Source organism: Aquarana catesbeiana, linkage group LG10 (genome assembly GCF_042186555.1).
Source record: "Aquarana catesbeiana isolate 2022-GZ linkage group LG10, ASM4218655v1, whole genome shotgun sequence".
In the NCBI taxonomy this organism is placed as follows: Eukaryota; Metazoa; Chordata; class Amphibia; order Anura; family Ranidae; genus Aquarana; species Aquarana catesbeiana.
The window spans coordinates 33,670,976-33,685,231 of record NC_133333.1 but is presented as its reverse complement, the minus strand read 5'-3'; the positions used below and the strand labels follow the sequence as shown (position 1 = coordinate 33,685,231).

The 14,256-nt window shown below is 43.7% G+C and overlaps 1 protein-coding gene across 1 annotated transcript in view; it reads left to right on the top strand.

Moving 5' to 3' along the window:
• Positions 1-10,288, top strand: part of LOC141109828 (transmembrane protease serine 3-like) — a 58,431-nt gene extending 48,143 nt beyond the window's left edge. Inside the window, exons 13-14 of the mRNA XM_073601092.1 lie at positions 7,702-7,854; positions 10,245-10,288. Of these exons, the coding sequence (XP_073457193.1) occupies positions 7,702-7,854; positions 10,245-10,265 (174 nt within the window). The 3' untranslated portion in view covers positions 10,266-10,288. The remainder of the gene's footprint in view (positions 1-7,701; positions 7,855-10,244) is intronic.
• Positions 10,289-14,256: the final 3,968 nt, after the last annotated feature.

Genomic DNA, 14,256 nt, shown 5'->3' with positions numbered 1-14,256 from the left:
CACTTAGAGCAGGGGTCTCCAAACTTCCTAAACAAAGGGCCAGTTTACTGTCCTTCAGACTTCAGGAGGGCCAGATCATGGCCAGCGGGGGTGAAAATTTTTCTGGCATCAGTAGGAGTAAACATCACCACATTTGGTATTAGGTTAGAGGAATAGTGCCCCATCATTGGTATCAGAATAATACCCTTGTATTAGTGTCAGTGGGAGAAATGGTGATCCATTGTTGGTGTTCGATGGTAGAAAAGTGTCTGATATCAGTGGGAGAATTAGTGCCCCAAGGGCCGGATAAAACCAAGCAAAGGGCTGCAGTTTGGAGACCCCTGACTTAGAGGATCAATACTAAGCAGATAAAACAGAGTGCAGACTGGTCCCCAAGCTAGAAGGGCTCTTTAAGGGAACACATCATTACTATCCTTACAAGGCAATTTTATATATTACTGTAGGATAGTACCCATAAGGTTTCATGTACACGGGACGTTTTTACAACCTCTCCTGAACGATTTCACTTGACAGATAGTAACCCACGTTTAAAACATCCGTTTTTCCACGTTTACATGCTGCGTTTAGCAGCGTTTTGCCGCGATTGCGTTTAGAAGCGTTTCTAAAAAAAAAAATAACAAAATGTTTTGTTTCTTTTTAAATGGCCAAAACCGAAAAACGCCTAGAAACGAAACGCCGCTAAACACGGGTTACCGTGTTGAGCGTCTGAAACTTCAGCATCTGAACTAATTTTTTTGCCTTCAAAAAAAGGCCTATAAACACAACTGCCTAAAAACGGCACTAAGCGAACCTGTGTACATGTACACATAAGATAACATTGGATGAGTTCAGGGGCAGTTGAAAAAAGTGTCCAACTGCCCCTGAACGTCCGTTTAGCAGCAGCAGTGTACATGGGGCCTAAAAAGGAAGTTTACTTCTGTCTTAAAAGGCCACTGAAGTCATGAAGGGTGCTGATTAAAAGTGAGAAACCCATTGGTTCCTCTGGAAAATTTGATGTCATCTGTGATGGCAAACCCATGCTGCTACCTGAGCGCGTTTTTCCTGTTTTTCCACTCTACCCTCTGCAGAGTCAATAGAGGATTGGTAAGTGGTCAACGCCAACTTGAAGTGAGCCAACCCCATCGGTCAAGAACATTCTGACTTGATTTACTCGTTCCTAGTCATTATGAATCAATGCTGATAGCCACAGCATGGCTTCTTCTGAATCCTATTGATAAAACACCTAATAATTCTAATGCCTGGTTTAGAGGAACAGCTCATTTACACAGCAACAACCAGGAGTGATCTTTTTAATGCAAGAAGCCTCTGCTCAGTGATGTGCCACCAGCAGCAGATTTTCCTGTGGCATGACCCTAAAATGAGACAAAATGATTAATAAAAATAAAGAATGGCATTTTAAGATGTGACTGGCCATTGGAAACTACAGGAGAGTTTGGAGTCATATCAGAGTCAACCTATTACCGTATCAGCATGATAACACAAGTTACAGTAATGTTTGTAATGGAACAATCATTTGGACTTTGGTACATGGCAAGTCTTCAATCTGTATTTACCTGTTTTTCTTATCATTGCATTGTTCTATATATTGATTATAATTTATATTCCTTATAATTCAGGAAAATTCCAATTTATCCTAGCTGTTTTGCACACTGATCTTTTAAAGGAAATGAGTTATCCATGTTTACCAAACTCATAAATTAGTACATGAGGGCTTCCTAAAAATACTTAGGTGGGTAAATATCTGCACTGTCTACAAGGGGTCAGAGGGTCTTTAGTTGGATCAGTAGCTCTCAGTAGCAGCAAAGAACAGAGAGAAGCACACCGCTCCAGGCAAACTCAGGTGCAGGATGGATCACAGGTGCAGACCTCGGCTCACCACCGTGGAAGACGAACAAGACAAGGAATTGGTCGCACACTGGAACTCCAAATTATCTCGATGTCATCTTTATTGTCAAAAAAAGGGTCAGACAGATACAGGCAATGGTAGACATTTCACAAGCGATGGCTTGCTTGTTCACAACCCAACCCAAGGTTGTGAACAAGCAAGCCATCGCTTGTGAAACGTCTACCATTGCCTGTATCTGTCTGACCCTTTTTTGACAATAAAGATGACATCGAGATAATTTGGAGTTCCAGTGTGCGACCAATTCCTTGTCTAGCTCTCAGTAGCAGCAGATTAATTTATTATGGATTAGTTGATGGGTTAGATTAGAGTTGGGCAGGCCATAGATGATGCAAATCTCTTTTCTGCAACCACAATTCCCCCATCAGCACAAATAGGAGAATCCCTCCTGCCAAACAATTATCTGCTGGGGGAAGCCGCTACCGACAATCGCAAGTGAATCCAGCAGGCTGGTTGTACCCAAGTGGATCGATCGATCAACTGTTTACATTCAGCCTGCCCACACACAGTTCAAATCTTGGCCGATTCCGGCTGAACAAACCTGAAATATTACTTGTTTTCTTAGTTTTGGATAACGAAGGAAAGATTTGGTTGGAGTAAGACTTTAAGAAATATTCAAAGGCTTCGTTACACTTTTGTTGAGGGCCCACGACCAGTCTGGCAGGTCAGATGACTTACCTTTGCTCTCATCGATTTCCTCTACTAATCTCTGCTGGTACTCACGTCTTTTACATCTATAATGACCTGGAGGGTTTTGATTCCTCCAAGAAAGTCGAATTACCTTAAAGACTAATCAATATAATGAGCTATATAGTCTGCTGATAACAAAACACATTATCTTAACCACTTGCCGACCGCCGCACACAGATGTACGTCGGCAGAATGGCACAGGCAGGCAAATGGGCGTACCTGTACGTCCCTTTGAATTTACACCCACAGCACGGCGCAAGAGCGCATCCGCGGGTCCTGGGAACTCGATGTTCGCCGGCAGACCTCGATTGCAGTGTGGAGAGGCAGAACAGGGAGATGCCTTTGTAAACAAGGCATTTCCCTGTTCTGCCTTGTGACATGACAGCGATCACTGCTCCCTGTCATCGGGAACAGTGATCGCTGTCATGTCAGTGGTAGCCCAACCCCCCTACAGTTAGAACACCTCCCTAGGACACACTTAACCCCTTGATCGCCCCCTAGTGGTTAACCCCTTTCCTGACAGTGTCATTTACACAGTAATCAGTGCATTTTTATAGCACTGATCGCTGTATAAATGACAATGGTCCCAAAATAGTGTCATAAGTCTCCGATGTGTCCGCCATAATGTTACAGTCACGATAAAAATCACAGATCGCCGCCATTACTAATAAAAAAAAATAATAATAAAAATGCCATAAATCTATCTGCTATTTTGTAGACGCTATAACTTTTGCGCAAACCAATCAATATACGCTTATTGCGATTTTTTTTTTTTTACCAAAAATATGTAGAAGAATACATATCGGCCTAAACTGAGAAATAAATTTGTTTTTTTATATATTTTTTTGGGAATATTTATTATAGCAAAAAGTAAAAAATATTGCTTTTTTTTCAAAATTGTTTTTTTTTTTTTCTGTTTATAGCGCAAAAAATAAAAACCGCAGAGGTGATCAAATACCACCAAAAGAAAGCTCTATATGTGGGAAAAAAAGGACGTCAATTTTGTTTGGGTACAACGTCGCACGACCGCGCAATTGTCAGCTAAAGCGACGCAGTGCCGAATCGCAAAAAATGCTCTGGTCAGGAAGGGGGTAAAATCTTCCGGGGCTGAAGTGGTTAAAGTAACACGAAGTACACACTGTTTAATTTACATTATCCCTTCTCTTTCTGTATATGGATAATGGCACTGAATTTATTTTATTAAAAAAATCTTTACATCTAGTACCTTTTTCCTAATTGATATTCAGCTGTCATGTGACCCAGCTCTTTCCCAGCCTGTCTGCAGGGAAACATTGGCAGAAGGAGCTTCTAGTCCTCTGCTGCTCGTAAATAAATAAAAGACTCAAAATACAAATAAAAAATACATAATTAACATCAAATAAATGTTTTAAATTGTCAAACAAATATGTGTTCCAACTCAGATCTTTATTATTTTTGTGCAAAAACATGGATTGACTACCCTAGGGTCAAGTTCTGCCAATCACAGTCTATTTCACTTCTCTCCAGCTTTTGTCTATTCTTTGTGCTTTGAATTACAGGGAGGTGATGCCTCCATCAATCAACATATACCGCCATGGCCCCCATAGTGTAGAGCTGTTTAGTTGGCATAGAGGAGAAGGAAGGGAGTGGGCTGTCGTTTGTCTGGAATGTACACGCCCATATTTGTGACTGATAGTTACGTGGGCTGCACAAATTAGAAAAAAAAGGAAATGAAAAGAAGGGAACTGATGCTTGAGCATGCTCAGTAGATGGGGCAATGACTGGTCTACACAATCTCAGGAGGAGGAGGAGGGGGGAAATGAACTGTCATTTATCTGGAATGTATACACCCATATTTGTGACTCATGGTGATGCAGGCTGCACAGATTAGAAAAAGGAGGACATGAAAAGAAGGGAACTGAAGCTGGAGCATGCTCAGTAGATGGGGCGATGACTGGTCTACACAATCTTAGGAGGAGAAGGAGGGGGGACGTGGGCTGTCATTTATCTGGAATGTATACACCCATATTTGTGACTCATAGTGATGCAGGCTGCACAGATTAGAAAAAGGAGGACATGAAAACAAGGGAACTGAAGCTGGAGCATGCCCAGTAGATGGGACAACAGATGGGCTGCAGCAGGGACATGGACAAGGAGGGAGGGACAGTAAACAACAGGATCAACCTTTTTTATTTTTTGCAGAATACATAAAATGAATCACATAGTGACAGATCTGGCATAAATTTTAGCCCTTCTTCGCTTTTTCCAAAACTAAGGAAAACGATTCTTTGGAATAATCTTTAAAAAATACACAGGGGCCCCATTAATCTTCTGTTGAGTGCCCACCATCAGTCTAGATGTGAGATGACTTACTTTTGCTCTCGTTGATTCTTCTACCAATCTTCTCTGACACTTTTTACATTTACAGTGGAGTGTTTTGATTCCTTCAAGAAGGGCTAATGACCTTAAAGGCTAATCAATATAATAGCCATATAGTCTGCTGATAATAAAGCCCATTATCGTAATTGCTGTCATTGACAATAATTGATTATGCATTTATTGTTTCAGGACTGTTACGTAAAACATTTATGACTTTGAAGGTATTGCTGATGAATATGATTTGTGGAGCAGGACATGGGGGACACCTGGGAGGTAGAGGGTGGAAATTAGCAAATTATTTTTGTTAAATGATGATCTAATGCAAAATAATCTGTTTATTTCTATTCAGCCAATACTCAGAAGGTTATTTGAGTGCATTAGTGTATTCCTTTATGTAGCGGTACCCCTGTAGGGGCTGCTGAAATGTTGGATTGTCTGTCACCCTGCCCTGCCCGGCATTCACGTCTCAAACACTCAGACATAGAACAGTCCACATGCTTTGTTTTTTTTGTTTTATTGAGGGGATTGAACGTGGATGGGGTAAGGGAGATATGGGATGTCCAGTAAAATCGGTAGAACTTGCTTGGGACAACTATTTACAGTCCAGTATATACTCTCCATTTCTCCTCCTGCACATCACTTCCTCTCCTAATCTTCAGGTCTTTCTCCTCCAGCACATTGTTTTCTCTCTAATCTCCAGGTCTTTATCCTCCAGCACATCCTTTCCGCTCTAAACTTCAAGTCTTTCTCCTCCAGCACATCGCTTCCTCTCTAATCTTCAGGTCTTTCTCCTCCAGCACATCGCTTCCTCTCTAATCTTCAGGTCTTTCTCCTCCAGCACATCACTTCCTCTCTAAACTTCAGGTCTTTCTTCTCCAGCACATCACTTCATCTCTAATCTTCAGGCACAGCTAGCACAAAGTGGACAAGCCTGACACTGGCTCAGCCAGGCCTGTAGCAACTGCCCTTTGCAGGCAGGGACCCTATAGTGTAGCAAAATAGAAAGTCTCTGGTGCTAGCTGTCCTACACGTGGCTACTGAGCCCAGTAAGCCATCTTCATCCCCTGCCAGCCCTCCTGGTTGCAGCTGCCTCTCTCCACTGCCCCTTTCACCACAGTCCACTCTTCTGGTTCTGCACCCATTTCAGACTGCATGCTCCCAGTCCTCCCGACTGTGCCTCACTCACCAGCCACTTGGCTGCGACCAGTTGTCCTCCCTGGAGTCACTTAGTAGTGCTCTCTGTGCTCTCTCTTGTGCCTCCGGTCCAAGACCTCTTCATGCGTTCCTGATGGTGGTCCCAACTGTACCCGAGCCTTGGCCCAAGGTCACCCCCCAAACTTGGGAGCTCCCTCAAAGGCCCTGACAGCCTCCACACTCTCCTACTCCAGCTCTTCCTTCCAACAACTCCTCCCCAGCTGAGTTGACCCTAGGTATTTAATTAGGCCTGCCCCCTGCCAATCCAGGTTGGGGATTGATGAGGGCTCCCTAAAACACCCCAGGCAGCTCCACCTCTCCTCTCCTCCTCTCTTTCCAGAACTTTCCAGCAAACTCTGGAAAGAAGAGGGGAGTGTCAGTGATGCTGCCTGTGAGTCACCAGCTTCTACCCTGAGCCACTCCCAGCCCAGAATGAAAACAAACAGGCCTGGCAACCAGCCAGGCCTGCTTAAATTTACCTATCCTAACAAAGAATCCTACCTCTAGCACCTACCTACCTAGAGGGTGCTACATTTAAAAATAGTGCCATGTACTTTTACATGCAACTAGTATAAGTACCTGAATCTGCTTTTATATTAGACTGTTATTGTCTTTTGCACAGCAGCACTCAGATATACGGATGAAGAGGGACAGGGCTAGGAGCCAATCAAGTTTTACTGCATGCACATGTGTTGACAGGGAACATGCTGATAGAAGAGAGCACAGTGAGAAGATATATTAGGCCCCTTCCACACTGTACTCTGTTGCCCCCAGGACTTATACACAATGCTATAGTGCCTGGCCACACATCAGGGCATGTACGAACTGAGCAAAGCACACAGGTACTTGCTGTTGGCAGACAAGCAGAGTTGTTCAATGACAGTCCAGGTACAAGGCAGGGAAGGGTCAGAATAGTCAGGGTCAATCTGTAGTCATATGGCAGGCAGAGTTCAGAGAGTATTCAAATATCTGATCCGAGGTCATCAACAAGCAAATCCAAACAGCAGAGCAGGGCAAACAAAACAGGCAGCTTGAGCACATGTAACCAGCGTTATCACAAGCATGAGACTGCAGGCTTGGCTGGCTTAAATCAGATTTGGTCTCCACATAGAGACTGGCCTTATCAGTCACCTTGCAGGTGGACAAGGTTGACAGGGATGAATCATAGCCAAAACCAAGATGTCGGAATGAGATTAGCAACTGTCAAAGAATAGGAGCATAGGAGCATTGACACGCTCCCTACACTAGTCTTAGGAGATTTGAAGACAAATTTGTTGATGTCACTACTGTAGTGCTCACTGTTCTACTTGCTGGAGGCTGTGATATGAGGATGAAAAACCCTGCCTCTACCAAGATATAGACCATAGACAATATTGGTGACTAGTTCATTGCCCTCTGCTTTTTTTTTTTTTTTTTGGGGCACAGCTTCCAGAGTTCAGGTTCTCTTTTATACTGAAGAAATGAAATAGAAAGTACAGTACTATAGATAATATACTTTTATTCTGGTTCCAATACTACAGTGCAGAACATTTACATGGTACTTTCTTTATTAACAGGGAGACAGCGGAGGCCCACTGGTCTGCCAGGAAGGAGGCCTGTGGTGGCAGGTTGGCATTGTCAGCTGGGGAGAAGGCTGTGGTCGACCCAACCGCCCCGGAGTTTACACTAATCTCACTGTATTACTGGACTGGGTCTACCACCGCCTACAGGTAAGTGATGATGAGAGTCCAGGAGGGGAACTCTGCTACTCCCAAATACACTTTATAATGCTCAGGGTCAACTACCTATTAACAGTAACTTATTTGCTCATCATTTTTCAAGTATTTAATTTTTCTCCCTTTCAAGTTAGGCCTTCTTGTTCCTCCTACAAAGTTGGATGGTTGACATGGGTAATTTATTAATAGAGCCTTTATGCATTCAAAATAAAAAGGGCCTTTGTATTCACCCCAAGCGCAACTGGAACTGCTTGTAGCACACTGGGGGTTTACTAAAGGCAAATCCACTTTGCACTGCAAGTGCAAACTACAAGTGCACAGTGCACTTGAAATTGCACTGGGAAATGCAGTCGCTGTAGATCCGAGGGGGGCATGCAAGGAGAATAAAAAAAAAGCAATTTAGCTTGCACATGACTGGATAGTAAAATCAGCAGAGCTTTCCCTCATTTCAGATCTACCCCTCAGATTTACAGCGACTGCACTTCCAAGTGCACTTTGCACTTGTAGTGCAAAGTGGATTTGCCTTTCGTAAACAACCCCCACTGTGTACTTTACAACAGCCTTTGCGCAGATTCAAAGTCTTCAACAGGAACAGCGCTGTTCCTGTTAAAGACTTTGAATTCAGCTAGCTGCTATTTTCTCCCCTGGTGGTGAAAAGAGGCAGAGCATTTAGAGGCTCCCAGCTGTCACTTCCTTCCCCTGCAAGTCCAGGCACTGTTGCTCCCCCAGTAGTTGCTTCAGTCAATTTCTATGCCACTTGATATCCCCTGCTGCCTCCAGGCCCACTGCTTTCCCTTTGACAGCACCTCTTTCTCCACCCCAGGCTGCCTGATCTTCCTCTCTGCTTTTAGTGTTCTCCCTTTGACAGAACCCTTTTTCCACCCCATGCTGCCTAATCCTCCTCCAGCTCCAGTGCTCTAACTTTGCAACCACATCCACACAAAATCCCTCCCATGCCGCTAGCCCTTCCCCACCCATGTTGCTGCCCTGCTCCTCACCTACCTTCCCACGTTGCTGTCCCCTGTTCCTCAACTCCTTATCCCACCCCCATTCAACAACCACCATCCAACACTGAAGTCCTTTGCTTCTCACCTCATTTAATGCCGCGGTCCCCTGCTCCTTACCTTCCCATCCATGCTGCAGTTCCCTGCTCCACAGCACCCACTTGACACCATGGTCCACCACTAATCACCCCATCTCACACTGGTGTCCCCTGCTCCTCACTCATCCTATACTGTAGTCCCCACTGTCAATACAACACTGCTGAAGCTGTGGGCCCCCACACCTCACCCTCCATCCCATGCTACTGTCCCCCACTCCTAACCTCTATCCTATGCTGCTGTCCTACACTCCATATCCAAACATCCACAAATCCCATCCCTTGAACCCCCTTCTCTCCAAAACCACTTCAACCCCCTCCCTACCTCTCCTGGTCACAACACCTCCCTCATATCCACATCTCCCAGGCCTTTGTGCCTCCATGCCACTCACCACACACCTTAGGTGCTCCCCTCCCCACACCTTCCCTGACCTTGGTCATAATACCACTCTGCCACCTACCTCACCCCACCACGTCATAGTACATCTCTCCCATCCACTTTACACCACCCAGATCACAGCAGATCCATGCCATCCACTGCATCACTCCCAGACACCACACCTCAACCCCGGTTACAATGACTGCCATGTGAGAAGGAGACAAGAGCTCCATATGCCTGCTGCATATCAAAATACAAATATTTGTAGGGAATATTTTAATTATTTACCTTACAAACTGAAAAAAAAAATATTTAAAAAAGATTTTTTATTCCTGATCATAATTTAAAAAAAAGGAAATACCGGTATGTACAAAACCACAATAAAATCCTTTTAAGGCTAGCCCCAGATGGGCAGGCATCTTATTGCAAGTGGGAAATCATCTACTATCTTCAGTCACCCTGGGACCCATCGCTGTACTTGTATGATTACCTTGTTCCTTTTCTTAGTGTTGCAAAATATATAAGGGAAAGTTTAGGTATCTTAATAACACAATGACTGAGGTTCACATGTACCAAGTTAATGTAATTTCAAGAGCTGTTTTCAGTCCTTTTATATCTAGAACTTTCCCTGAAAGAATACCTGGTAACTCTGCCCTGTTCAGGCACTTTCTGTTATGGAGTCTCCTAATTGTGCTCCTGCTTTGTCACAAGCTCCACTGGTGGAGACTACAAGTGGTTGTGCCAACACACTTCCAGCAGGCATGGTACATGTTTATCTTTACTAGGACACTGATCCAGAGCAATGATGAGCGACAAGTGCATTTAGATAGGAAGTTGCTAAAAATTATATGTATATATACAGTATGATCCAGAATTATTAACATTCTCATCCTTTCTTTTCTGCAGAATGACAATGAGATTCCATGACAAGACGAGAGCTCATCAGGGAGAATAAACATATTTATGCTTTTAATTCTGCCTGCTTGTTGTATTTTACATTACATTAATTAGAATGAGTATGAAGATCTGGAGGTCTGACTTAACCTGGGAAGCATTGACACCAGAAACAGCCAGACAGCTAACACTTTCAGACAGAGGTCAGCAACAACAATATACATATACTATATGGTCAGATGTTTGTGGACACCCCTCCATATTAGGATGTATAGCATCTTTCAGTGAAGGGTACTGATAAAGCTGTAGCATGCAAAGAAATTTTAGATAATTGTGCGCTTTCGACCTTGTGGTAACAGTTTGGGTAAGGTCCTTTTCTGTTCAGCCATGAGTTGACTGTACCCCTGTGTTCAAAGCCAGCTCAATAAAGACATGGTATGATGAGTTAGATGTGGAGGAACTCAAGTGGCCTGCACAGAGCCCTGATCTCAACTCTCCTGAACACTTTTGGGATGAATTGGAATGCCTATCGTGAGCCAGGTCTTCTCCAGCATCGGTACCAAACCTTATTTTGGCTGAATGGGCATAAATTCTTAAAGACACACTCCAAAATCTTGTGGAAAGTTTTTCCAGAGGGGTGGAGGCTGTTATAACTGCGGAGTAGGGACCAACTTCATATGAATGCCAATGGTATTGAATGAGCTGTCCAGCAAACTCATATAGGCGTGGTGGTCAGGTGTCCACATGCTTTTGGCCATATAGTTTAGTTCACAACAGGTTTCCTTTATCAATGCCTGAAAGTGGTATTCCGGCTAAAATTTTTTTAGGATATCGAGGGAAAGGCTAAATAGATGGTCTATCAGATTTTTATTGCTGCCTGAGTCACTGTTTGCAAGATTTTCCTTCAAGATCCTGTCCTGAGATACAACAGTAAGCGAGAAGAAATCCAAATCTTGCATTGACAGTTGTCACCAGAACAGTTGCTCTCACTTCTTGTTCTGGTGGCAACAGTTAACAGTGGGAGAGGACGTGAGGTTATATCTCCCCATCATATTAATACTTGCTCTCAGTCCCCTATTTGTGTGCAGCATGTGTTTGGAGCACAATGAGCTTTTGCAGGTTGAGTGTAATTCATTTTTGTCTAAAAAGGGGGGCTACGCTGCCTTGGAGAGGCTCCCTGGAGGTTGAATGTAGTCACCCTGATAGGTGTAGGCTGTGCAGAACAGACAACAGTTGGCACTTCTGTACACAGATGTTGGAGAACATTCCTTCTGAATGGAGGACTCTCTTCCTGTCACCCCCTGGGGGTGCTCAAGTCCAAGGCCACCTCGCTAGTTCCTGACTAGTCCAGCTGGAGCTCCTGAAGTTCCTAACCAGGGATAAAATATACTAGGGCCCTCTAGCAGGCCCCACATCAAAGCCAAATGGGACATAGTAAGCCTCCATCTTACTATAGTTTAAACCGCAACACTGAACTCCACTCAACAGGCATCCAACTCACTCTTTCTTGCACAGGATCGTCTATTTGCGAGAACTCTAAAGATAGCAATGTTAGTAATGTCCAGGCCAAAAGATGGTAAACTATATTGTCCTTTACTTAGAGAATTTTCAAGACATACAGATACAGCATACAGATTTATTTTATTATCACTAGTACTTATATAGTGCTGTCAATTTACACAGAACTTTACATCTATATTGTACATTCACATTAATCCCTAATGTAAACTGTTGGCGCTATATAAATCCTGTATGATAATATTCATACATACACATACTAGGGCCAGTTTAGACAGAAGCCAATTAACCTCTAAAACTGCATTAACGCCACCAATGTATTTCTTCAATAGTGCAAAATAACACATTTCCAGGGTACACAACACCTTTCTTAGGAAGAACTTTTCATGGCTGCAACATCATAATTACCAGGATAGCCTTAGTACTTACATCTGTCCTTCAGAAATAAATTCTACTTCTCCTGAAAGAAGTGGAAACCTTTTATCCTACACCCCCTTTTCCACAAGGGAGCAACTCACAAAGGGGAAGATCTCTCTACTACATGACTGTGGTGCAGAACCTCTAGACAAAAAAACAAAAACGGCTTCCTTCTCTCCCAAGGACTAGTCCACTCCACTGCCTCGACTCCTCCTCAAGGGGCCCTATATACTACCTGGTAAACAGGCATGCTGGTGGGCATACAGTGCTCCATGTAAAAGGTCCTCCATATAAAAGACCTTTTAGTCTGTTATATGTGCATGCTCCTGACTGGGTCTTTATCATTATGTGCCACTCCATTGTACTAGGACACTGTGCTTAGGGCATGCATGCTATTGTGGCTGGTGTGCAAGGAATCAGATATAATCCACTTACATAGTTCATGCTACCTTATCAGGTGAGAGAAACACAGCATGGAAGTCTTTCAAAAAAAAAAAAAAAAAAAAAGGTAAGTGTTTTGGTGAAAAATGATGGGAAAATATTTGTTTTACAACTAGTTACATGGAACTTGATGCAAAAAAGGAATTCACACTGAGGGTTTAATACTACTTTACCAAACCAGATATAGGGGTTGATTTACTAAAACCGTAGAGTGCAAAATCTGGTGCAGCTCAGCATCAAAGCTTAAAGTGGTTCTAAAGGCAGATGTTCTTTACTGTAATGCATCCCCCCTCCCATCTACTTACCGGAGCCCCATCTCAATCCAGCGATGTGCAAAGAGAGTAGCGGCTCTCCTGGGTCTCTCCTTATTGGCTCGGACAGCAGCGAAAGATGCCATTGGCTCTCCTGCTGTCAATTGCAGGCAGCGAGCCAATGAGGAGAGAGCGGGAGGGCTGGCCGGGCCACACTCTGTGTGTGAATGGTCAATGTCCAGTGAGGCTCGGGTGAGTGAGCCTGCTCAGGTGCCCCCATAGCAAGAGGCTTGCTACTGGGGGAACTCGGCAGGGGGGAGGAAGCAGGGCCCTCGGCAATGGACCCAAAAAGGAGACATGTTTGTTTTGTTTTTTTAACTACAACATTTGGAATTACTTTAGCCTGGGTCCACACTACTGCGGTTCAGACACATTCCTGTGTGAGTTACATGCGGTGTCTCCGGGGTGCGATTGAGTCATGAATTTGTATGGCTCAAATGGCACTGCATTTGCACCAGACTGGTGCAGGACCCTTTTTTTGTCCGCACCAGAATCGGATTGCATGGGTGTTGGATTCTGCAAATCGATTGTGGGGTGTTGTTAACGTAACATGCACTCCGCAATTGGTTTGCATAGACGGGATGCGGTGCCGAATCCGCAGCAAATTTTCTGTAAATTTGCATCGCCTCTACTGTGAACATAGGCTTAATTGAATAAGATGAAGTTAGAAGGTGATTGGCTATCATGCACAGCTGCACCACATTTTGAGTGCTCCAGGTTTAGTTAATCTTCCCTATGCTAGCATTCATTTGCCTAATGTTCCAATTTAAGAAGGAAATGAAGATCTTAATTCAGTCCAGCACTTGGTGTAGCTGTAGCCTGTCCCTCCCATTCCTCAAGCAATAAGTCATTGAGCAGTCAATGACTTTGCTGGTCACGTCTACCAAGAAGAATATGCTGAATCATGTTACATAGACAGAAAGGAAGAAACACATGAAGCTTTTATTACACAGCTTAGACTGCTGTGCGTGGAATGTTTACAGGGGGCCTCGTGCAAGAAAAGAAAAAAAAAAAAAAAAAAAGTATCTTTGGAGCTCAATGCCAAAAATAGTATTGTGCACTCACTGTGAGGCCACTGGACAGATTTTATAATGAAAGGAACATTACGCTTTGGAAAGTCAGACAGATGACCCCAGAAATTCACAGATAATCATGATGATCAAGGTATCTTGTATGTAATCAAAAACCTCTTATACCACTAAACAACCCCCACCCCTTTTACCCCAACTAGAAATTACCAAAAAACCATGACACAAATGTTGGAGTAAAATTGGCCATCTCGGCCCCTTTATTAAAAGCAATAACAAATATTCCTTAACCACTTCAGCCCCGGAAGG